The sequence below is a fragment of the Lepus europaeus genome, chromosome 2, assembly GCF_033115175.1.
Source record: "Lepus europaeus isolate LE1 chromosome 2, mLepTim1.pri, whole genome shotgun sequence".
Classification (NCBI taxonomy): domain Eukaryota; kingdom Metazoa; phylum Chordata; class Mammalia; order Lagomorpha; family Leporidae; genus Lepus; species Lepus europaeus.
The window spans coordinates 122,633,976-122,658,837 of record NC_084828.1 but is presented as its reverse complement, the minus strand read 5'-3'; the positions used below and the strand labels follow the sequence as shown (position 1 = coordinate 122,658,837).

Here is a 24,862-nt window from a genome sequence, read left to right as displayed (position 1 = left end):
TTTTCTTTCCAATTAATTATAAGGAAAGCTTTGGGTGATCATTTGAGGATCTTTAAAATGCTTTTCACAAGAGTGAACTTGGTTTTATTATTTTCAAGGGAATAACCTAATTTTTGATATTATGTTCTTTATTTTTTCTTCTGTATCAAGTTCAAGTAAAATAAAATGACATGTCAGTTTTTTTTTTTAAATCTAACCTCTTCTCCCCTTATCAGTAATGAACAAGGAAATAAGTGATGCTTTAAATAAAGAAGTACCAGTATATTGTATGTGTAAGTTATTCTAATAAATGTACAGGCTATTAATTGTAAAACTGATTTAGTTGGGAAGTTATGGTGTTGCCATTCTTGTTTAAAAAGAAAATGTCAGTTGGAAATATAAGTGACTGTATGTTGAAAACTTTAAGTCCTGAAGAAAATAAAAGCTACTTAAAAATAAAATGTAAAATAATAATTTATTAGTTTGAATATGAATGTAAAGATTGCTATTTGATTTTATTGTTAAAAAATACACATGCTAGGTGCTATTGTAGTGAAGTCCCAATTTTAAATTTTCTTACTGATGGTTTCCAATATTATAAAATTAGTTATGATGAATCTTGAACTTGAATGTAGAAATATCTTTGTGAAGTCACTCTGGAAATACACATGGTAAAAATCTAGGTGAAAACTAAGAAAAAAGTATCATTTTTGACTTTTAAGTTCAAGATATTGTTATATTCATTCATTGTTGCTTTTGTTTCTTTTTTATCATATAACAAGACCTTAAGGACATAGACTCTGTTACTAAAATTTTCTCTGCTTTCCATTGTATGTTTTATGGGGAAAAAAAACAAACTAGGATTATTTTTAAAGTACTCCTATAAAATAAAGAAATTAGCTAACACATGCTTTTATTATTTCAAGTATACTTGCCTCCTATGCCTGAGTATGCAGTGTAATATAATAGACATAATGCTGAGTGTACTTGAAATCTGTTTTTATTTATAAAACATAATGACCATTGAAATGTTTTATGTGTATGACATCTCATTTTCTCCTGTTTACTTATTGCTATTAAAGCCTTTGTTGGGTAATTAAAATACTCATTTAAGCAATTTAAAACTTCTTCACATATTTGGAGGAGCAGTGAAAACACGGGAAGTGAAAATCTTATTTAAAGGCAAACATGGCGATCTGATTTGTAAACTGCACAGTATGTTTAAGTTACACTTCATATAGTTGCACTGACTGAAAATTTACAGAATATGTTTGAAGATTTTTAAAAGATAATTTTAAAAAGACTGTTAAGAGTAAATAACTGTAATCTGAACTCTTTTGGTGTCTTGAGATTTTCTTTCAGCTTTATAATAATAAAATTTTGCTGTAATTAAGGGATATAAGTATTTCATTTTTTCCTGAATAAGAAAATATTTTTAAAGGATTTTTAATTAATTTTTTTTAATTTTGAGGGAGAATTATCTATATTTTTCTTTCAATTTTGAATATGAAATGGTGGTAACAAAACACATGAAATTATCAAGGTTTGATTTTGCAATCATCTTTGTTGTTTAAATTTTTTTTGATGCGTTGATTCCATGGACACTTAAAATTTTCATATACAAAAAAAAAGCATGTTGATTTTTTTATTTCAAAAATATGAGCTACCAGAAGGAAATTTAATGTTAATAATTTAAATTTGTATATATTGTTTTTATTATTTACAAGAATTTTGGATTTCAGGGTCTTTGATATTCGAGTAGCATGATATTCACCATTTATTTAACTAGGTGAGGAAACAGATAACTTTGAAGGTACTGTTTTACTTAGTTGATTAGTGCTCTTTAGCTGACACATAGAGACAGTGCATAAATTTCATTGGCCTATTTTGTTTTGGAAAATTGTCATTTTCTCTTATGATATTCATTATAATTACTCAATTAAGATATCCTCAAGCACTTTAACTTCAAAAAATAACTTATCTTTTATGCATTTTAAGTTACTTATGATAAATATAAGCTACCTGATAAAATTATCGATGAGATAAACATCATGTTGAATTGTAAAATTATACATCCTTCTTCTATATTTAAGATGATGATTTTAGTGCTAAGGAGAACTAATAAATGTGACCTGATACTTATTATGGGCATCCATGAAAAGCCCCACCCAGAGACTGGAGGGTGTAAAATATAAGGCTGGTAGCTACCAACTGTTAAAGAATTTCATTTGCTAATTTTATTCTTTACTCCTTTGTAATTTAAGTGCCTTTATTTTAAAAGTTTAACTTAAGGATATTGTAAAGTATATAGCATTTTCAGATTAGATGGTGTCCAGAACATACAGTCCAATGAGTTAGTCCAGTGTAATTGGAGGAATTATTAAATGACACTGACCTCATTTCCTTTAGAACAATGAAAATTAATAGTTTCACATTTTATAAGGCTGATATTCCAGATGTAGTGTACATTTAATTAAGTGTAGTTTCCTTTTAGTTATGGTATGTGTATCTGTTTTTTGTCGCAAATTCTTTCTAGTTTTACAGTTTTCCACATGTTTTCTTTCACCATTTATGATTTTTTTCAAAGCAGAGCTATAGGATTTAAATCACTTTAGCATGCAGCAAAACAGTTCCCATTCAAACAATAAACGCTGTTTTAAAAAGCCTTTAGATCTTCTCTCACTTCATAAATATAAATGTATAAAAACGTTATGCTGTTGTAGTGCCCACCTGCTAATTAAATGCAGATTTTCTAAAACTTGTTTAAAATCTGTCTATTTGTTTCAACTCTGTCTCTGTTCAGAATACATATGGCCCTTGTGAAACTAATTATGCTTATGGAGCAGCTGTTAAATTTAGTGCAACTAATTTTATCCAATATTTTACATTTTAATTGATTACCTGTGAAGAAATTAGCAAATTAACACTTATTGTACAGTAACTGAATGGTCTTTTATGGTTACTTTCAGATTTAACAAATGAACTAGGCATTGATGAAATAAAGACATTTTTAGGATTTTTAGATAGGAATGTTATCGGTGGACCCTGATTATCTGGTGTGAAAATTTAGGAAGATGATGAGTGATGCCAAGCATCTGTGTGTTCTGTATCTTAAACATGAGAAGCAGATTGGAAAGTAATAGCTTTTTCACAGAATTTTGGTAACATATGGGCTTATCTGGATCTAAGAAGTCTTTGAAGATCTTTGAACTTGACTAAATGACTTAACCTTTGGCATAGTGGGTGGGTTATATTTTTTTTAGTGGGGAGGCACTGGCATTCTGCATTTTTCCTTTTTGTCCTCTTCCTAATTCTACCTTTCAGTGTCTTTTCTTAAAAATGGTAGGACTGGAGTTGATGACTGGGACTTGGGAAGGTTGACAAGCTGAGAGTTCCAAGGTGGTTGAATGGGTCTACTTGTAATAAAATGATATTAAATCTTTTGGTACTGTTTCAGAGATGAGTCTCTGTAGATATTTATTTCCAGTTTTATAGATTTTATTTGAAAGTGATACTGCAATCAGATCTCACTGGCAATGTGCTGCAGTTGAAAGGATGGGAACAAACCTGGGTTCAGATTTCAGTTTGAGCATACATTGGCTCTGTGACCTCTGAGCCATTCAGAGTTCAGTTTTCTCAAAGTGAAAGCAAAACAACAGTTGTACTCCCTTACCCCCACAAAGAGGGGGAAAAAAAGCTCTAAAACACCCAAAGGAAATGATAGAAACAACTATTTGTATCACTTCTTGGCCTTTTGGCTAAGATCAAGTGTAAAAACAACTATTTGTTTAAATTCTGTGGAGAAGTAACTGACATAAAGTAGATGAATACAACTAGCATGCTTCTTAACATGTAGAAAGGACTCTTGATAATACTAGGGGAAAGCATTCTGCTCTATAATATTGCTAAGTGAGAGGTACACAGAACAAATGCATTGTTGTGCTTATTTTAAATCACCATTACAGTAAATGTGAGATCAGTTTTGATATTTATTTACCAGCTTTGAATTCTGATAACTCAGTGGTAAACCTTGATGTAAGTAAGTTATAGGTACAAATATAGCTGGGATTTTGATAAGAATTACTGTTCATTTGGCAATACAAGTAGGGAATTATGTGTCAGGAATATATAAGCAGTCTCTGTACTTATCAACATTATTTCAGACCAAATAGAGGATTGGGCCTCTGCCCCAGTTGAGGGCAGTTGACTTTGGTTTTGCAGTTTAAAATATTTGGCAGCTATACTGACCTAATGAGGTTTCTCCAAGGCAATAAGTAACCAAAAAGAAAAAATATTTGTGCACTTAATTCATCTTAGTTAAAATTCATAATGTGTGTATTTTTGCAGACAAATAGTGTTGTTGTTGTTGTTGTTCAGGTAATTGAAATTGTCTTTTGTGTGGGGCTTCAGGTGCTTTCTGAATAGGCTTACGTGAATTGAACTGAAATACTGGCCATCATGATTTTTATGATGTTTTAAATGACCAGTTTCTAAATGAGTTTCAAGTTAACTTTTTTATCCTTTTCTAAAAATATATAATTTATTTCTTTATTTATTTGAAAGAAACACAGAGGAGAACAGGCAGAGAACTTCCATCTGCTGATTCCCTCCTCAATTTCCCACAAGAGGTGGAGCTGGATCAGACTGAAGCCAGGGCCCATGAACTCATTTTGTCTCCAACTTGGGTGGTAGAGACCCTGTTATTTGAGCCATCATCTGCTGCTTCCCATGGTACACATTCAAAGGAAGCTGGAACTGGGACCACAGTTGGGACTTGAACCCAGATACTCCAGCATGGAATGTGAGAGCATTCTGAGTGGCAACTTCACCAGTATGCAGAATGGATGCCACAAGCTTTTTGACCTTTGAATGGGAAAATTCAAGCATCCATTAAAGCAGAGAAAGCAGAGAATAGTATAATAAACCTTCTTGTAGCCATGATATAACTTCATCACATGGTTGTATTTTGCCAATATTATGGTTTGCTTTTAGGATTTGTTAGGATCAATCTGGAGTTTAATCTGCAGCTAATGTAGCACCAGTACTACTATTTGACTCTATGCAATGCCATTTACATTTAATTTGGCTGGTGGGAACACTACTTGTACTCTTGTATATTTAGGAGTTCTGTTGTTTCTCACTATGCTTTTCCCTGGTCCCATGGAATGTACTTTATATGTTTATAGTTTAGGATTCATCAGAAGATGGAAGGCATCCTTCTGCAGATTTCTATATTCCTCTTTTTGTCCAACTTCCTTTTTGGTAGAATGCCTTTCAAATTCTAGCCATCTTGGGCTCCCTGAAGGTCAGTCTCTGTCTCTAATTCAGCAAATCCTCCAGGCTTTGTGTAGGTTCCTTCTTCCTGCTTTGAAACCTATAAGCTTTCTGGGTCTTCCACATTAGTGGCAGGAATGCAAGCACTTAGGCCGCCTTTTGCCATGTTCTAAGGCACATTAGCAGGCAACTGGATCAGAAGTGGAACAGCTAGGACTTGAACCTGCTGGGGTTCCAGCATCATAGGCTGTGGCTTAACTTTCTGTGCCACAACACCAGCCCCTCTTTCTACTTTTTTTGTTTTGTGTGACTCTCTTTCATTTCATTCTTATTATATGCTCAGTTATATTCTCCTGAGTACTTGTAATTTAGTATTCATTTTTTAAAATATTTTTATTATTTAAGAGTTAGTTACAGATAGAGAGGTAGGAGGAAGAGAGAGAAAAAAAAGAGAGAGAGAGAGAGAGAGAGAGAGAAAGAAAGAAAGATAGATAGATCAATCTTCCATCCGCTGGTTCACTCCCCAAATGGCCGGATCTGGGCAGAACTGAAGCTAGGAGCCAGGAGCTTTTTCTGGATTTCCCAGGCAGATGCAGGGGCCCAAGCACGTGCGCCATCTTCCACTGCTTTCCTAGGCCATAACAGAGAGCTGGATCAGAAGAGGAGCAGCCGGGACATTAACCAGTGCCCATCTGGAATGCTGGCACCCTAGGCAGAGGCTTAGCCCACTACACCTCAGTGCTGGCCCTTAATGTTCATTTTTGAAGTGACTTTTTTCCTTTAGTTTCTTTCCTAAAATCAGATAAAAATAATTTTTATACCTTTATTTGTCCATTTTTGTTTTGAGTTTCTTTTTGTTTATGTTTAATTCATGTTGAAGTGTTAACAGTCTTCTCTGTTTCATGTTTTTTTTTTTTTTTTTAAATGGGACATATTTCCATTTTTCACCTGAAAATTTTAATTCTAACTTGCTTCTTTTCTCATAGTTGCTTGGTGTGTTTGCTGGTTTCCTTTTGTTTGTTCGTGATAAAGTTCAGGAATTTCCTAGATCCCCAATAGCAAACAATTCTGTGGCTGAACTGAAGGTTTTAGATGGCATATGAGTTTTTTAAGTGGCACGCTACTGCTTAGTACAGTGACGTGAAGTTTCTTTAATAAATGGGAAATTTTGTGTGATATTTAGGTTTGTTTTCAAATACTTTGGTGTTGATCTTGTTTTTATAAATCACTGGATTTCAGAACCTTGTTTACTAGTCTTCCTTTACTGCCAAGGGATAGCTGGACACCTCCTTTTCCAAAGAGCATCTCTTTCCCAGACTATAGGTGCTTTAAAAACATTCCCTTTGTTTTTATGGTTTTAATTGGATTTAAATAGAAGGTGGAATTTAGATGCCCATGTTGACATGGAGTCCATTTTGTTTTTTATTCAATGTGTAATTGTTTATTTTTAATTATTGTTTTATGGGAAGTATAGTCTTTGTAAACTAAGAGACTGAAGTATTATAGTTTTTTTTGAAAGACAAAATATCAGGGTATTTGTTTCAATTACATATGTTTAGAACTTATTAGCCAATTAAGAAACTTGACAAATTGGTTTTTGAGGGCAGTAATTCATTTTATGTAGTGATGCTATGGTGATTCTTATTCTGTAGATATTGAAAGCATTTATCTGGTATAATAGGACATCTTGCTTTCCATTTATTGCTTATATATTGTGTGTTCTAGAGTGCCACATTTTTTATCAAATGGTTCTTTGCTTATAATATATCTCCATATTGGCTTTGGTACTCTGGAGACTTCTAGAGTAATTTATCAGGAAGGCATTTATTTAAGGAATGAGTAAATAATAATACTTTAAATTTTAATATTTTTTGGCTCTTGTTTGGTCAGGATAGGAAATCTTTATGCTGGTCTCTTCTTGCTAGGAACCTTTTCGATGTGTAGGTAAAGTTACTTAAATGTAGTTATTTATATTTTTGAGGATGTGAGTCCAATTCAAAATTATATAAAGTAATACTTATGACAACTAAGGTATCAGCAATTTAATTCACTTTAAGTCTGCTTGCTTTTGCCCTTTTTAATCGCCTTTAACAATTTTATTTTGCCTGTGTTTTTACATTTGGTGACTTTTCCCCATGTATTTTTTCTGGTCTTTTTTTTTTTTTTTTTTTTTTTTTTGCTACTTTTCCCATGTATAAGCAAGATTAAGAGGTCTATACTATGAAGATTAAAGTAGCAAATATTAACACATTGGATGAAAAAAGCCTAATAGTTTATATTGCGTGTTGCGATGTATTAAAACTTACTGTTTTCTTTAGATTTACCACCTTGGGTGACTTAATTTATAGATCTGCTCTTGCTATCATAGTTCATTGAACCACACTATTTATAGGAAACTTTTTCAGTATGGTATGGATTGCTTTAAAGAAGTCATAGGGTGCGTAATAAGGAAGAAATTTTTGGAAAATGCAAGCATCTGTTTTCTGTGGTGGTGTCTTTGTGATAGTGGAAGCAATGAGATGGAATTGGAGATGACTGAATGGCTTAATTAATTGGCTAAACTGAGGAGTAGTAGAGATTGGGAAATAAGATGCTAAGGAAGAAATGGGTAAATAGCAATTAATTTAAGGCCTTCTTGCTAATCTCAATATCTAGCTTTGTGCTAATGGTGTTAAGAGAGTATTCATGGGTTGGTTTCTCTGTCAGAGTGCCAATTTAGCCCTGTTTGCCTCATGTTACAATATCTCTTAACTTTCTAAAGGCTTGAAGACCTGGGTGATAAGTGATGTCTTGTTAATAGTAAACCAATGAAGATGAGACATTTGATTGCTGAGGATCACCTGTGGAGAAGACATGGGGTTTTAGTCCTTCAGATTGTAATTATTCACCTTCCTGTATAAAAGAACTAAACTTGAGCAATCCCTATGCCAAGCTTAAAATTTTAAAGGTCTGTCAAAATCAGAATGCTAGTCTACTGGATTAGCAATGGTAGGAGGGAGACATATGTCATATTCTTCTGCTTCAGGTTTTTCAAATTCATTCAGACTAGTACATCCCTCAATTGCTTCTTTCCACTGCTTGCCTCTTTCTCCCAAATCAGCACTTGTGACCTCAGCACTCACTGAGGTACTGGAATGTAACCCTCATAATGAGGTAGGTGTTGTCCTCATTGTGCAGATGCTCAGAAAGGACATAACTTGTTGGAGGGCACCATTATTTGATGACTTCTTCATTTTTTGATTTACTGTTGTTATAATTTTGGGTATAGTAGTAATAGATACTTTTAGTTCTAAGAGTGTAGTAAACACATGATTTCATCAAAACCTATGCTAACTGAAGTCCATTAATGGCTGTACATCTTGTTCAACAACATATTTTTAGAAAAAGGAAAGCTAGTAAGTTAATTTGTATTACAGAATTGTTTAATAGGAGAAGCTCTTGGAGTTTTGTTAGAGTTTAAGCTAACCCATCTGTCTGTTGTTACTCTGCATTTTCAACACTATTGGTCAGAATCATGTTTTGATTATAGGTGGACCTTGCTTCAGTCCCAGCCAGGTGCTCGTATTTTCTTTCTTGAGGGATATTTTTTTTGCTCGATATAAAATTTTGTCTTGATTTTAAGAATTTTGTTCTGTTTTCTGACCTCTGTTGTTTATGTAAGCTAGCAGTGGTAATTAGTATTGTTCTCCTGTGTGTAATGTGTTGTTGTTCTTTGAATACTTTCAGTACTTCTCATCGTCTTTGGTTTTTATCCTTTTGTGATATTCCTAGTCATGGTCTTTGTATTTATCTTACGTGGGATTTGCCAGACATGTAGAATGCAGGGTCTTAGTCCACCTGTACAAGGGTGGACTGGGTCCGAGGAAAGGTAAGTGCGCCGCTCGCCCGTTCCCCAGCCTCCCGATCCCGGAGACAATCAGACGCAGCAGGGAGCCAAGTCTAGTAGCAAGGACTCATTTACTTCGTGCGTAACAGAACCTTTTATAGCACAAAACTGCAGTCATTGGGGCAGGGCTAAGGACCAACCAATCACTTAAAAAAATCACCTTACGGGGGGATTTCTATAGGACTAACCATGTCTATACACTTGTTACTAGTTTTGTTACCTCCCCTGATGTTGCGCAGCCAATTAGTTTTAGTGGTAAACAGCTTTGGATTCCGCCCATCTTACTTCCGCTGGGCGCCATCTTACTCGGCTCCGTGCGGCTCTGTTCTGCGCAGCTCGGGCGGGGGCACCCGGGGGCAGCTGCGCATGCGGAACCCCCAGGCCTGGCCTGGCCTGGCCTGGCCGTGCTCATGCCCCGCAGTAGAATAAGTAAATTTGTGTATCACTGAATTTGTAAAGCCTTTAGTCAATATTTAAAAAGATTATTTTCTGCCTCATTCTTTATCTTTTTAAGATTTATTTTATTTATTTGAAAGAGTTACAGAGAGAGGCAGAAAGAGAGAGAGTGGTCTTCCATCCGCTAGTTCACTCCCCAGATGGCTGCAATGGCCAGAGCTGTGTCGATCCACAAGCAGGAGCCAGGAGCTTCCTCTGGGTCTCCCACGTGGGTGCAGGGGTCCAAGGACTTGGGTCATCTTCTGCTATCACAGGCCATAGCAGAGAGCTCGATTGGAAGTGGAGCAGCTGGGACTAGAACTGGCACCCATATGGGATGCCGGCGCTTCAGGCCAGGGCTTTAACCCGCCACAACAGTGGCCCCTCTTTATCTTTTTAATTTCAGAGTATAAAAAAAAGTTAGATATTTGAGACCTGTCACACAGATTCCTGAAATTGGTTTTCTTTCCTTGCTAACAATTTTTCCTGTTCTTGAGATTGAATAATTTTGATTGATTTTCAGATACAGAGATTCTTTCCTCTGTTATCGCCATTCTGCTTTTAATCCTGTTCAGCAGTTTTAATCCCTGAGATTGTATATTTTATGTCATATTTTTTAAAAGAATTTTTTATTTATTTGAAAGATTTACAGAGAGAGGTAGAGTCAGAGAGAAAGAGAGAGAGGTCTTCCATTCCGCTGGTTCACTCCCCAGATGGCCGCAGTGGCCAGAGCTGAGCTGATCTGAAGCCAGGAGCGGGAGCTTCCTGCATGTCTTCCATGCGGGTGCAGGGGCCCAAGGACTCAGGCCATGTTTCATTGTGTTCCTAAGCCACAGCAGAGAGCTGGATGGGAAGAGGAACAGCTGAGACTAGAACCGGCACCCATATGAGATGCCGGCGCTGCAGGCTGGGGCTTTAGCCCACTGTGCCACAGCACCAGCCCCCAGAATTTTTTATTCTCTTGTTCCCCTGCTGCCGCTCCGAGATTGACTGTATATTCATTTCAAGCATAGTCATATTTATTACTTTAAAATCCTTGTTTGTGAGGTGAGTTTTTGTTTAGCAGTTAAGATGCCAGTTAAGGTGTCCATGCCCCATATTAATGTACCTATATCCAGCCTTGCCCTATGACTCCAACTTCCTGCTAATGCAGAAACAATGAGGCAGTGTTAATGGCCCAAGTGATTTGGCTCTTGCCATCCATGGGAGACCTTGATTGAGTTCCTTTCTCCTGGCTTTGCTTTTGCCCAGTTCCAGCCATCTTTCTCTTCTCTGTGTCTCTTAGATAAATAAACTAAAATCCTTATCATCTATTTCTAATAACTGGCTCATCTTTAGGTTGATCTCCATGTACTATTGTTTTTTTAAGAATGGATAAAATTTTGCTTGATTGTATATTTAGTGATTTTGAATTTTATCTTGGACATGGTGAATATTGCGAATATGCTATTACACTCTACTGAATTAATTTGGATATTTTGCTTGTCTTAGCAAGAAACCAAGTTGATTGGATGAAAAGTATGAAGATTTTTAACTCTGTGGGGGCAGCTGAAATTTTGGTTCAGTGCTTTTATTTATCTATTTGTTTTTTAAGATTTATTTTTTTTTATTTGAAAGGCAGAGTTATATAGAGAGAGGGCAAGACAGAGAGAAAGAGAGAATCTTCCTTCCACTAATCAAATGGAAATGGCCGATATTGCTGGCTGAGGCTGGGCCAGGCTAAAGCCAGGAGCCTGAAACTCCAACCAGGTTTCTCACATTGGAGGCAGAGACCCAAGCACTTGGGCTGTCCCTGCAGCTTTCTCAGGCACATTAGCAAGGAGTTGAGTCGAAAGTAGAGCAACCAGGACTTGAACCTGCGCTCATATAAGGCCCCTGGCCTTAAGTTGCAGCTTAACCTGCTGTGCCGCAATGGAAGGCCCTAGGTGTTTTTATTCTTTGTTGTTTGGAGCCTGCCCTTCATACTGATTTAGGGGTTAGCCAGAGATTTGAAGAGGGTCTATGAGCAGAACTTTTGGGTCCTTCCTTTGATTTTTTGCTTCCTTTTAAATTTACTTGTTGACTGTGGTTTTTCTAAACCTCTCTTATTTATTTATTTATTTATTTTGCCTGAAAGCCTGCAGATTTTCTGTTGGAGCTGTAGCTGTTCCACATGGCACAGACTTGGATTTGCCTTTAAAATGGAAACTGATAAAAATGGGCAACTTTTTCATTACTGTTTTCTATTTCCAAATGTTGACACCCTACGGAATTTGCCCACTCTTGGTCATTCTCCAGTGCCTTTATGTAGTTTTTTTCTTAGTTATCTATAAATTTATCAGTATGTTAGTGGATTTCATGTTAATGCTATCACCAGAACCTGAAAGTAGTACATCTTTTTTAAAAGACTTGTTTATTTTTATTTGAAAAGCAGAGTAACAGGGAGGGAGGGAGGGAGAGGCACAGGACATAGATCTTACATCTGTTGGTTCACTACCCAAATGCCCACAACGGCCACAGGTAGTCAGGCAAAGCCAGGAGCCAGGAATTTCATCTGGGTCTCCCATGTGGGTGGCAAGAAACCTAAAAGCTTGTGCCATCATCTGCTGCCTTCACAGGTGCACTAACAGGAACCTGAATTGGAAGCTGAGCAACCAGTATCCAAATTGGCACTCTGCTAAGGGCTGTAAGAGCCACAAACTGTAGCTTAACCCCCACCATGCCTGCCCCAACATTAATTCTTAGCACATAATGTGTCCTACCTAATACTATCAGACATTTTACACAAAGAGTTGGGTTAGAGTAGGTAAGTAGTTTTAGCAGGATAATTAGAAGTGGTATATAAGGTTGAATAGGTTTGAAAGCAGAAATTTTTAGGGATAGAGAAAGCCCTGTCCTTGTGGATTAGATTAGATAAATTGATTTTTTTTTGTATTATCTGTAGAGACTTGAATAATTAAGACTTGATTCAGACCTTTAAGACTTTCATTTGCAAATACTTTTTGACTGATCCTTAGTTTCCTGGAAATTTGAAACCTTATATTTTTCATATAACTCATTTTAACCAGAGCACTCATGCGTAAAGAGTCATATGCAGATGCTTGCTTCAGAAGGTTGTTTAATTCCTGAATCTGTAAATAAAATTCAGTACTTTTTTATAGATAAAAAGTATATTTACTCTTCACAATACAAAATATACAGTGAATCTATTTAATAACATCTCTTTACTGCAGGTCCAGGTCAAGAGCTCGTCCACGTTCTCATAGTCGAAGCAGTGAAAGGTCCAGCCATAGAAGAACCCGTAGTCGGTCTCGGGATAGAGAGCGACGTAAAGGCAGAGATAAAGAGAAAAGAGAAAAGGAGAAGGATAAAGGCAAGGACAAGGAATTACACATCAAACGTGGGTAAGTTAGAGAATATCTTTTTTTTTTTTTTTTCTTTTAAGGTTTATTTGAAAGTCAGAACTACACACAGAGAGACGTCTTTCATCCACTGGTTCACTCTCCAAGCGGCTGCAATGGCCAAGGCTGAACCAGGCTGATGCCAACATCCCATATGGACAGCAGCATCCCATATGGGCACTGGTTCATGTCCCAGCTGCTCCAGTTCTGATCCAGCTCCCTGCCCATGGCCTGGGAAAAGCAGCAGAAGATGCCCAAGTGTTTTGGTCCCTGCCACCCATGTGGAAGACTTGGAAGAAGCTCCTGGCTTTGGCTTGGTCCTGCCCTGACTTTGTGGCCATCTGGGGAGTGAACCAGTGGAGGGAAGATCTCTCTTTTTGGTCTCTTTCAAATAAATAAATAAATAAATCTTAATAGAAAGAAATTCAGTGTAAACAGCAACCTCAAAATTCAGTTTGCAAATAAAGGAAAGTTGATGTAATTCTTGGGAAAGTTCTATGTTCTTTTTTTATTATGAATATGAATTTAAAATTTCACAATTAATATTTAAAAGATATCTATTAGCTAGACATCTTCACATGTTTAGTTCTATTTGGATGTTAAAACCCACTCATTTTATCAAATTAAAAGATGTTAAAATAAAATGATCTTGTTTAGCAGCTTAAATTTACAGCTTGTTTGTTTTATTTAAAATTGGCATTGGAGTCTTTTATCCTATAAAGTAGACATCTTGGAATTTATCTCCTTTTATCAGTTTACTTTTATTACATTTACTTAATGTACTTAATACTTCAATATAAAAACCTTACCTTTGATGTATCAGATTTTGGTGTTAAATTGAAGAGCTTACCAGGATTTTGGATGTGGCTTTTTTGAGGTCTTGGTTTTAGGAAAAATTAGTAAAAATATTAAATGACATGAACTCTTCCCTCATCCCTTTCTGTTTCACAATTTTGTATGTGTTCATTTTCTGTTTCTGGATTTATAGTGATGGATATAAACCTGCCTGCATAATTACTTTTCTTTAGCATTTTTTGTTTTGTTTTAAAAGGCAGAGAGAAAGAGCAGAGAGCTCCTATATGGTAGTTCACTCCCTAAATGCTGGCAATGGCACTGGCTGTAGCTGGAAGAAGGGAACTCAGTCCAGGTCTCCCATGTAGATGGCAGAAACCCAACTACTTGAGCCATGACTGCTGGCTCCTAGCAGGAAATTGGAATTAGGAGTTGGAGCTGGGAAAGCAAACCTTGTTACATAGATGTGCGATGTAGAAGTTACTAGGCCAAATGCCTTTCCCTGATAGGTTGTAAGTTTTTTTTTTTTTAATATTTATTTAATTTATTTGAAGAGTTACAGAGAAGGGTAGAGACAGAGAGAGGTCTTCCATCCGCTGGTTCACTCCCCAGATGGCCGCAATGGCCGGAGCTGTGCCAATCCGAAGCCAGGAGCCAGGAGCTTCTTCCGGGTCTCCCACATGGGTGCAGGGGCCCAAGGACTTGCGCAGTTTTCCACTGCTATCCCAGGTCATAGCAGAGAGCTGGATCAGAAGAGGAGCAGCCAGGACTCAAACTGGCACCCATGTGGAATGCCGGCGCTCCAGGCCAGGGCTGTAGCCCACTGTGCCACAGCACTGGCCCCTGTAAGTATTCTTAGAAATGTTAAAAGTGATGAAGTGTGGAAGAGGATGCAATTATTATGTGACTCTTTTTCTCCTGTTCACTGCACAACTGTTAATGCATGTTGTTAATGCGGTTGTTTTCCTGCAAAATTCCGAGTTCTTTTCTGGTTTTAAGGATTGTTGAATGTTATAGGAGTGGAGATAAGGGTTGATATATGGCTGAAAGGGTAAGAGGTTGAATTAGCCAGAAATGGTAGAATAAATTGAGAATTAGTAAGGGTATGGGGAAAATCTCTTGATCAATAGATAAAGTCAGTAGGTGGCACAATTTGGATTAGGAATTTAAATAAAGGAATTAAGGAAATGTTTTATTTCTTCTTCTTTTTAAATTGTTTTCTGGCCGGCATCGTGGCTCACTAGGCTAGTCCTCCGCCTGCAGTGCCGGCACCCCGGGTACTAGTCCTGGTCAGGGTGCCGGATTCTGTCCCGGTTGCTTCTCTTCTAGTCCAGCTCTCTGCTGTGGCCCGGGAGTGCAGTGGAGTATGGCCCAAGTGCTTGGACCCTGTACCCGCATGGGAGACCAGGAAGAAGCACCCGGCTCCTGGCTTTGGATTGGCACAGCACCGGCCGTAGTGGACATTTGGGGGGTGAACCAATGGAAAAGGAAGACTTTCTCTCTCTCTCACTGTCTAACTCTGCCTGTCAAAAATTGTTTTTTCTTCTTTTGGTTTAGTTTTTAGGCATTACATGATTATGGGAAGTATGACCATGATATTTACTGGTTTTTGAGTTTTTACTTTCATCACCAAGTTTTACTTTTCAGTATAATGCTTACACAATAGCATAAAGTTGATTTTATGTAAAACATTATTTGGAAGATTTTAATACTGGGTAAAATGAGAGCGTGAAGTAAAGAGGGAGATCAGATAGTTTCAAGAAAGGCTCTCATATGTTGACATTAATCTTGAAGATCTAAGCCAGCTTCACTGATTAGACGCATCCGTTGCCTAACATTGATTGTGAGCAACTGGAATGTTCCCTGAATGCCAGGTACACAGGAAATAATGTTTTGTTTGGTATTGTTTCTGAACACTGACCTCAAAATGGACAATGAGCAGTGTCAAAACCAGAGGTATCCATCAGGATGGGCACTGGGACTGATGCAGAAAAGGTATGTATAGTCTGATTCTGTCATTTCAATGATTTTTAAAGGACCAAAAATATAGGGAGTGTTATTTCCCCTGGTTAGTTCTGAGTACACACAAATTCTTATGTTTTGATATGATCTAAAATTGCACGTTAGTTTTTTTTTTTTGATATGGTATATGCATTTACTGTAGTATATTTATTTATGTGTATATAGATACATGCTGCTTTGATTCATAAATAATTTTTTAAAAATTTAATTTATTAAACTATATTTACTAACACTCTTATATCTCTTAAAACACCTAATGTAAAAGTTAGTTGTTAATAAATATTTATTATTTACCAATTATGAACAGTTTTTTTGCTCATTTGTCCTGTCAATAGTATTTAAATGCCTTCTGTTTATTAGATGGCATATTAGGCAATAGGGATATAATGTTAGTGTGGATATTACTTACAGTTTTCATGCAAGTAGGAAAATAAGCATTCATAGAAGGGAAGATATGCAAATAAAAAAGTGAAGTCAAAGGAATGTTTACTGTAGGACAGGCAAAAGGAGCAATGGGAAGATTCTATCAGGATGCTTTTGGTTGTAAACAAAACTTAAACCTAACTAACAGTAGCTCAAGCCAGAATTTAGAAAATCTTTTTGTAATGGGCTAGAGAGTAAATAATTAAGACCTTCTGATCTATGTTGTCTGTGTTGCAACTACTGAATAATAGGCAGACTGTATTTCAATAAAAATTTATTTACAAAGTTGGAAGTTGGCTGGAATTGGGCCCAAGCGTTGTCATTTGTCAGTGTCTGACTAAAATCATACATTTATTGTTAATGTGATGAGCAGTTTAGAGGTAAACAACCCCACCCCCCTTTTTATCCTTTCAATATGACAGTCTCTGCATGTTGGCTTTTTATCTCCATTATTAACCTTTGGGTTCTAAGATATCTTTACAACATTATTAAGCTGATTTATCTAGATTATTCTATGTGTCAGGGAAGGGCTTTCAAAAGAAGCAATGTTTAAATATTGAAGGAAGGAAGAACAAGAGGGAGCAATGTTCCATGCAAAACAGACTTCAGAAGGAAAGGCTTGGAGACAAGCAAAAAGAGTGTGACATTGAAGAACTGAAGTCTAATGGTTGGTTTAGAGTAGAAGAGGAATAGTGATGAGAGATGATTATGGGAGGACCTTGTGTTGAGAAGATTGAAGTTAATTTTAAAGGCAGTGGGAAGCCAGTGAAAAGTTTTTAGTAGAGAAATGACATAATCAGGACAAAGGAATGGGCAAGATGCTTTACTCACAATGGTAATGATGATGATAAGCACCTAATATTTAAAATATATTTTTTCAGTATCAGGAATTTTGCTGAGCAGCTTAGGCATATTATTTCATTTAACATCCTTTTGGAATTCATATTTTTATTATCTCATTTATATAAACGAAGCTGCCTAGGCTTGTTGATCATAGAGCTAACAAATGGTTGAGTTTGGCTTATAATTCAGGTTGACAACAACACCTTGACTCAATATTGTCACTTATTTAGTGATCTTTAATATTGATGATTAGAGCAAGAATTTGAGGCCAAAGTGATATGGTGTTGTTTAAGCTTTCCTAGAAAATAGTTGAAGAGAACCAAAAGAATTTTTGGTATCTTATTTTTCTCTGATCAGTTCAGCAGTCTGTCATTAGTAAAAAATTGATTCTTTCCTTTCTACTTCTCTCTTCCATTTTTACTTTCTCACCTCAGCGTTTCATCTGTTTATTTAACATTGTATTTAGTTATACTCACAGCAGTTCCTAGGTTTTGTTTTTTTTTTTTTTTTTTGACAGGCAGAGTGGATAGTGAGAGAGAGAGAGAGAGAGAGAGACGGAGAGAAAGGAGAAAGGTCTTCCTTTTCCGTTGGTTCACCCCCCAATGGTTGCCGCGGGCGGCGCACTGCGGCCAGCGCGCCATGCTGATCTGAAGCCAGGAGCCAGGTGCTTTTCCTGGTCTCCCATGCGGGTGCAGGGCCCAAGGACTTGGGCCATCCTCCACTGCATTCCTGGGCCACAGCAGAGAGCTGGACAGGAAGAGGAGCGAACAGAATCCAGCACAGAATCCCGGGACAGAATCCAGCATCCCGACTGGGACTAGAACCTGGTGTGCTGGCGCCACAGGAGGAGGATTAGCCTATTGAGCCGCGGCACCAGCCAGTTCCTAGGATTTAATTAAATTTATTTTAGTGGTAGTTTCATTGACCATCTCTATCCAGATTGCTTTAAAAATATATGGATGGGGGCTGGTGCTGTGGTGTAGGGAGTAAAGCCGCTGTCTGCAGTGCTGGCATCCCATATGGGTGCTGGTTTGAGTCCCAGCTACTTCACTTTTTTTTTTTTTTTTTGACAGGCAGAGTGGACAGTGAGAGAGAGAGAGAGAGAGAGAGAGAAGGGTCTTCCTTTTCTGTTGGTTCACCCCCCCCCCCAGTGGCTGCTTTGGCCGGCGCACTGCGGCTGGCGCACTGCGCTGATCTGAAGCCAGGAGCCAGCTGCTTCTCCTGGTCTCCCATGGTGGTGCAGCGCCCAAGCACTTGGGCTATCCTCCACTGTACTCCCGGGCCACTACAGAGAGCTGGACTGGAAGAGGAGCAACCGGGACAGAATCTGGTGCCCTGACCGGGACTAGAACCCGGTGTGCTGGCGCTGCAGGTGGAGGATTAGCCTAGTAGCTAGGCGCTGGCCTAGCTACTTCACTTCTGAACCAACACTCTGCTATGGCCTGGGAAAGCAGTAGAAGATGGCCCAAGTCCTTGGGCCCCTGAACCTTCGTGGGAGACATAGAAGAAGCTCCTGGCTCCTGGCTTCAGATCGGCCCAGTTCTGGCCATGACAGCCATTTGAGGAATGAACCAGCAGATGGAAAACCTCTCTCTCTCTTTCTTTCTCTCTGCCTCCTCTTCTCTCTCTCTGTAACTCTGCCTTTCAAATAAATAAATAAATCTTGTGTGTATATATATATATGTGTGTGTGTGTGTGTATATATGGATGGAGAGATAAGCAAAAAATGATTCATACTTTAATTAGGATTTAAGTATTCAATGTGATTATGTAACTCAGTGACAGGTGTTTAACTTGTGCTTAACCTTTGTGGCTTTCCATATATGAGAAAATAACCCATGTGCTTCTGCTTCATCATGTGTAAGAGTCTTTGTTTTAATAAATCAGTTTTAAAATATCAATATTAAACATATTGATAGAACATAAAACATATTTTATAAAACACAAACCATTCAGGGTAAGTACAATAATGGTAAAGCAAGGTGAAGAATAAAAATTAAAATGATTAAAAGGAATGCTCAAGCAGGAATTGATGCACTTAATAATCAGGAAGAACTATTTCATTAAACTGTTGAGAAAAGGATAAGAAATTAGGTACTTATGAAAAAATTTCAAATAACCTCAAATTATACTAGTGTTATTAGGCTGCAATTGGACACTTAATATGTGGTATATATACACTATGAAATACTACTCGGCCATAAAAAAGAATGAACTCCTTTCTTTTGCAACAAAATGGATGCAACTGGAAACCATTATTTAGTGAAATAAAACAGTCCCCAAAAGACAAGCATCATGAGTTTTCTCTGATATTTGGCAGTAAATGTAGAATATCAAAAAATGTATAGGAATGAAATGGACATCTTATAATATGGTTGTTGTTTTTACTCCTGTGGAATTGTGGTCTTCCTATTTTTTACTTCTTGATTATTATGGTTAGTGGTGAATTAAGTGTGTGATTTTAGAATGAATTGAAATAATATCTGTGAAAATTCAAGACAAAAAAGAAGGAAGGAAGAGAATTGAGGGAGGGGGGGAGGGAAGTATGATTATTTTCTCAGAACTGGACCCATGAAGTGTATGAAATCTGTCCTCTATATGAATAAGAATTTTAAAAAACTAAAAAAGTATTAAAAAATAAAAAAATTAAATAAAAAATAATTTGTATATTTGTTTATATATTATTAGACCTTCTTTTGCAACATTTTGATCCAAACTCTATGAACTATAGTGAACTAGTATAGAATATCTTTTATGGACTTTGAAAAATTAGATGTGTATGAATATGTATGTATTGATGTTCAGCTATTGACTCTGAAAGCATAGGGCCAGCCTTAAGAGTAGAATGTACAGGTTTTTGATTTAAACCTGTTTTTTTTTTTTTTAAACTTTTATTTATTTGAAAGACAAGAGTTACAGAGAGAGAAAGGAAAAGATAAAGAGAGAGATCTTCATCTATTGGTTCACTCCCCAAATTGCTGCAACAGCTGGGACAGGGCCAGGCTGAAGCCAGGTGCCAGGAGCTTCATCTGGATCTCCCATGTGGGTGCAGGGGTGTAAGGAGTTGGGACATCTTTTGCTGCTTTCCCAGGCACATTAGCAGGGAGCTGGATTAGAAGTGGAGCTGCCGGGACTAGAATCGGCACCCATATGGGATGCTGGCTGCAGGCATCAGCCTAGCCAGTTATGTCACAACTCTGGCACCTAAATCTATTTTCTGTCCTGCTTTAAATAATAATGAAAAATTGGTTTAAACCAGTTGTTGCCTAGTACTGTGGTTTGAATGCCTTCCAAAGTTAATGTGTTGGGAACTTGATTCTCAGTCTGGAAGAGATAGAACCTTCAAGAAATTTTTAGGTCATGAAGGTTCTTGCCCTCATGAATGGATTGATGTAATTATCTTGGGAGTATGTTACTTACAAAAGGCTGAATTTGATCCCTATCCCTGCCCTTTCTTTTCTCATTCTGCTGTGGGATAATATAGTAAGGAGGCCCTCAGATCTTGGACTTCCAGTCTAAAGAATTGTGAGTCAGTAGAATTCTGTTCATTATTAATTGCCCAGTGTGTGGTGTCCTGTATCACAACACTGAATATACTAAGACACCTACTAATATGCTTTTTTTGTTAATTTGCATAACTTTGGAATTCGTTAAGAACCTAATTTAGCATTCCTAAGCATGCCCTTCTTTATGACCTGCTATCATGAAAGGTTTTCACCATTGTTATTTCCTTATTTGTTTTTTAGTATATCAGTGCTGTTCTCAGAAATGTTCCCGTTAAGACTTCTGGAATATTTTGCTCAAACATTAGAGTTTATACATTCTTCATTTTTTCTTTATATAACTTCCTGAAACGTCATACTTTCTGAGAGATTTAAGAGTCTCCCTCTGGATCTACAATTTATTCATCCAGAAAATCAGTATTGTGGTTCTTAAAAGGCTGTATTGAAAGCAATATGCATAAGAAGACCTGTGTCATGTAGTAGTCTTACTTTGTAGATATTTGTGGGGTCTTCAGAAAGTTATGGAAAATGTGTAGTGTGAAAAAACTATGCATAGATTTCAATTTTTTTTTTTTGCACTGGAATAAACTTACAGTTTAATTCTACTTTCCACAAACTTTTCGAAGTACTCTTGTACATTACTTACAGCTTTCACCTTGGCAATATTCCAGTGTCTTCAACTTTAGAGTTTCGTATAATAAATTCCTGTTGATAAGATTTTTTTTCCTGCCTAGTTTTTGGCAGAAGATGTTGGAAGTGATTTGGGAAAGCTGGACTCTGAGATTTGACAGCAGTTACACACTTATAAAGCCTGTCATATTTTTTCCTTACCTCTTATTTCTTTATGCAGCAGGAAGTCATTTATGCTAATTTACCCCTATTTGCATATAGGTTATGGAGTTCTGTGGTGCAAAGCATGCTTAGAACTCCTTTTAAGTGTCTGTTTGGATCAAAGCAGGACTGTGTGATAGCTGTTGTCTGACACCAAGCTGTGTGGTGTTGTTTTCATTAAACATTTATCACACTTCCAATGTGACAGCAGGCAACTTTGTGCCAGGATAACATGTTTTCATGCAAAATTTATTGAAAAAGACGAGACTTTGTAAAAGGATCTTGTTGCCTTTCACCAGTGGCGAAGGGTAAATGTTTGGTTCGAAAGTGGTATACCTTGAACACGTGTCATTGTAACACGCAGAAGAAATTTCAGACTGTCAATTTTGTTAAGCAGGTAAACAAATACATCTTTATGTAATAAAGTGTGTACTGGATTCGCCTTCCTTTTTAAATTAAGTTTTTTACAATGTACTTGAGAATTGAATGAATATCCTAACAGTTGCCCATTATGTTGTTGGGTATTTTATAATACAGTGGAGTTCATTACCCATTTTTCATTGTGTAGGTTTGAGTTTTTGTCACTAGCTTTAGTTTTGATTCATGAGAAATAATATGTGATTTTTTTTTTAAAGATAAGATCAAGGGAGCTGGTGCTATGGCATAGTAGGCTAAGCCTCTGCCTGCGGCACCAGTATCTCATGTGGGCACCTGTTTCTGTCCCGGCTGCTCTAGTTCTGCTGCAAATCTGGCTCCCTGCAAATAGCCTGAGAAAGCAGCAGAAGATGGCCCAAGTGCATGGTCTCCTGTACCTGTTTGAGAGACCTGGGAGAAGCTCCTGGCTTCAGATTGGCCCAGCTCTGGCCATTGTGGCCAGTTGGGGAGTGGACCAGATGGAAAAACTCTCTATCTGTTCCTCTCAAATAATAAATTAATTAAATCTTTAAAAATTAATAGATAAATAAAAAGATGCAGTCAGGAATGTAATGTAGGGGCCGATGTTGTGGTATAGCAGGTAAAGTTTACACCTGTGACACCGGCATCCAATATGGGTACTGGTTTTAAGCCCTGCTGATTCATGTCCGATTAAGCTCCCTGCTAACGTGGCTGGAAAAGCAGTGGAGATGGCCCATTGCACCCTTGTGGGAGATCCCTAAGAAACTTCCGATGCCTAGCTTCAGCCTGGCTCAGCCCCAGCCATTGTGGCCATTTGGAGAGTACACAGTGGATTGACAATCTCTCTCTCTGTCTCTTCCTCTCTGTGTAACTGACTTTCAGATAAATAAGTAAATCCAGGGGGAAAATGTAATATAACTGAAAGGAAAGTTAGCAAAAGCAGGAGACAGGGGTTTCCTAGGTTCTCCCTTAGGTCACCATCTTTCTCTTATCACTACATTTTAATTATCACAGAGGTTGCCCAGTTGAGTTTGATTTGAATTCTGTTTGATGCTTTTTTTTTTTAAAGATTTTATTTATTTATTTGAAAGGTAGAGTTGCAGACAGTGAGAGGGAGAGACAGAGAGAAAGGTCTTATATCCGCTGGTTCACTCCCCAAATGGCCATAATGGCCGGAGCTGAGCCAGTCTGAAGCCAGGAGCCAGGAGATTCTTCTGGGTCTCCCATGCAGCGTTCAGGGGCCTAAGTACTTTTGCCATCCTTCACTGCTTTCCCAGGCCATAGCAGAGAGCTGGATCAGAAGAGGTGCAGCTGGGACTAGAACCAGCTCCCATATGTGATGCTGGTGCCACAGGTGGAGGCTTAGCCCACTACTCCACAGCACTGGCCCCTGTGCATGGATTTTAAAAAGGCAAAACGCTATGGAAGAAGAAAGGTAAGTTGGTGCTAGCAGTTAGGAATAGAGGGAAGTTTAAGCTACAAGAGAGCTACAAAAAGGAATTGTTTGGTATGATTTGGTTCTAGTATATTCTGATTATGTTGGATTAACCTACTGCGCTACAGCGCCGGACCCTTGATAAAGTTTTAAATGTGTATTTATAAATTTTTTCTGTCAGTTGGAAATTGTTTTTCTTCTCCACCCTTCCTTTCCAGTTCCTATTTATCTTTTCGGGCTCATGCATTTCATTTTATTTTAAAAACTTACTTTTTATTTATGTGAAAGGCAGAGAGAGAGAGAGCATGAGCAAGCAAGCTAGTTTCCATTCACTGGTTCACTTCCCTAATGCTGACAGGGGGAGGGGAGAGTGAGCAAGAATGAGCGGGAGAGCACGAGATAGCGAGCTTCCATTTCTTGGTTCACTTCACAAATGCTCACAATAGCTGGGGCTTGGCCAGGCCAAAGCCAGGTGCGTAGAACTCAATCTGAGTCTCCTTTGTGGGTTAAGAGACTGAAGAACTTGAACCATCATCTTCTGCATCTCTGAATGTGCTTTAGGAGGAAGCTGGAATTGGAAGTATAACCAGAACTTGAACTCAGGCTTCCCAAGTGGCTTCCTAACTGCTGTGACACCCAACCCTTGGGCTCATTTTAGATACCATTTCCTTCATCAAATATTTCCTGCTCCTTAAAAGGGAACTAAATAACCCTGTCGTTAGCTTCCATAGTATATGTACCTAATCTGAATAGTTTTGTAATTACAAATTGCTTTGTCTATCTTAATCAATATTGTATTTCCTTGATTCATAATAAGCCCTCAAATGTTTGTAGAATGAATAATAAATAATTGTTTTAGAAATCATTTCCAGGTTATTAAATCCAGCTTTTTAGTGTGATAAAATTGAATTTTTAATGTTGGGAAAATAATTTTCGTATAGGCCATGCCAGATTTAAAGAGTGTATGTGTATTCCCATGTACATTACTTTCATTCAATCTCTAGGCTGCATTTTTGAAAAAGATTTATTTATTTACTTATTGAAATTCAGAATTACAGAGAGGGATAGAGAGAGAGAGAGAGTGAGAGAGAGAGAGAGAGAGAGAGAAAATCTTCCATCTGCTGGTTCACCCCCTAAAATGGCCACAACAGCCCTGGCTGGGCCAAGCTAAGGCCAGGAGCTTCTTCCAGGTCTCCTACATGGCTGCAGGGGCCCAAGCACTTGAGCCATCTTCTACTGCCCTCCCAGCAGCATTAGCAGGTAGCTGGATTGGAAGTGGAGCAGCCTTGACTCAAACTGGCACCCATATGGGATGCTTGAGCTGCAGGCTGTGGTTTGGCTGTACCACAGTGCCCACCCTTGCATTTTTAAAAAAGACTTTATTTATTTATTTGAAAAGCAGAGTTACAGAAGAGAGTTAAAGAAGAGAGAGAGTTAAAGAGTTAAAGAAGAGAGTTAAAGAAGAGAGAGAGTTCTTCTATCCAATGGTTTGCTCTCCTAATGGCTGCAATGTTCAGGGCTGGTCAGGCCGATTTCAGGTGCCAGGAGCTTCTTCCGGTCTCCCACATGGGTGCAGGGGCCCAGGGATTTGGGCCATCCTTTGCTCTTTACCAGGCCCATTATCAGGGAGTTAGATCAGAAGTGGAGCACCCAGGACTCAAAC

General features: G+C 37.7%; 1 protein-coding gene across 1 annotated transcript in view; it reads left to right on the top strand.

Moving 5' to 3' along the window:
- The window catches only part of RSRC1 (arginine and serine rich coiled-coil 1), a 464,346-nt gene that overhangs the window by 108,535 nt on the left and 330,949 nt on the right, over nucleotides 1-24,862 (top strand). Inside the window, exon 4 of the mRNA XM_062212576.1 lies at nucleotides 12,787-12,957. Coding sequence (XP_062068560.1) covers nucleotides 12,787-12,957 — 171 coding nt within the window. The remainder of the gene's footprint in view (nucleotides 1-12,786; nucleotides 12,958-24,862) is intronic.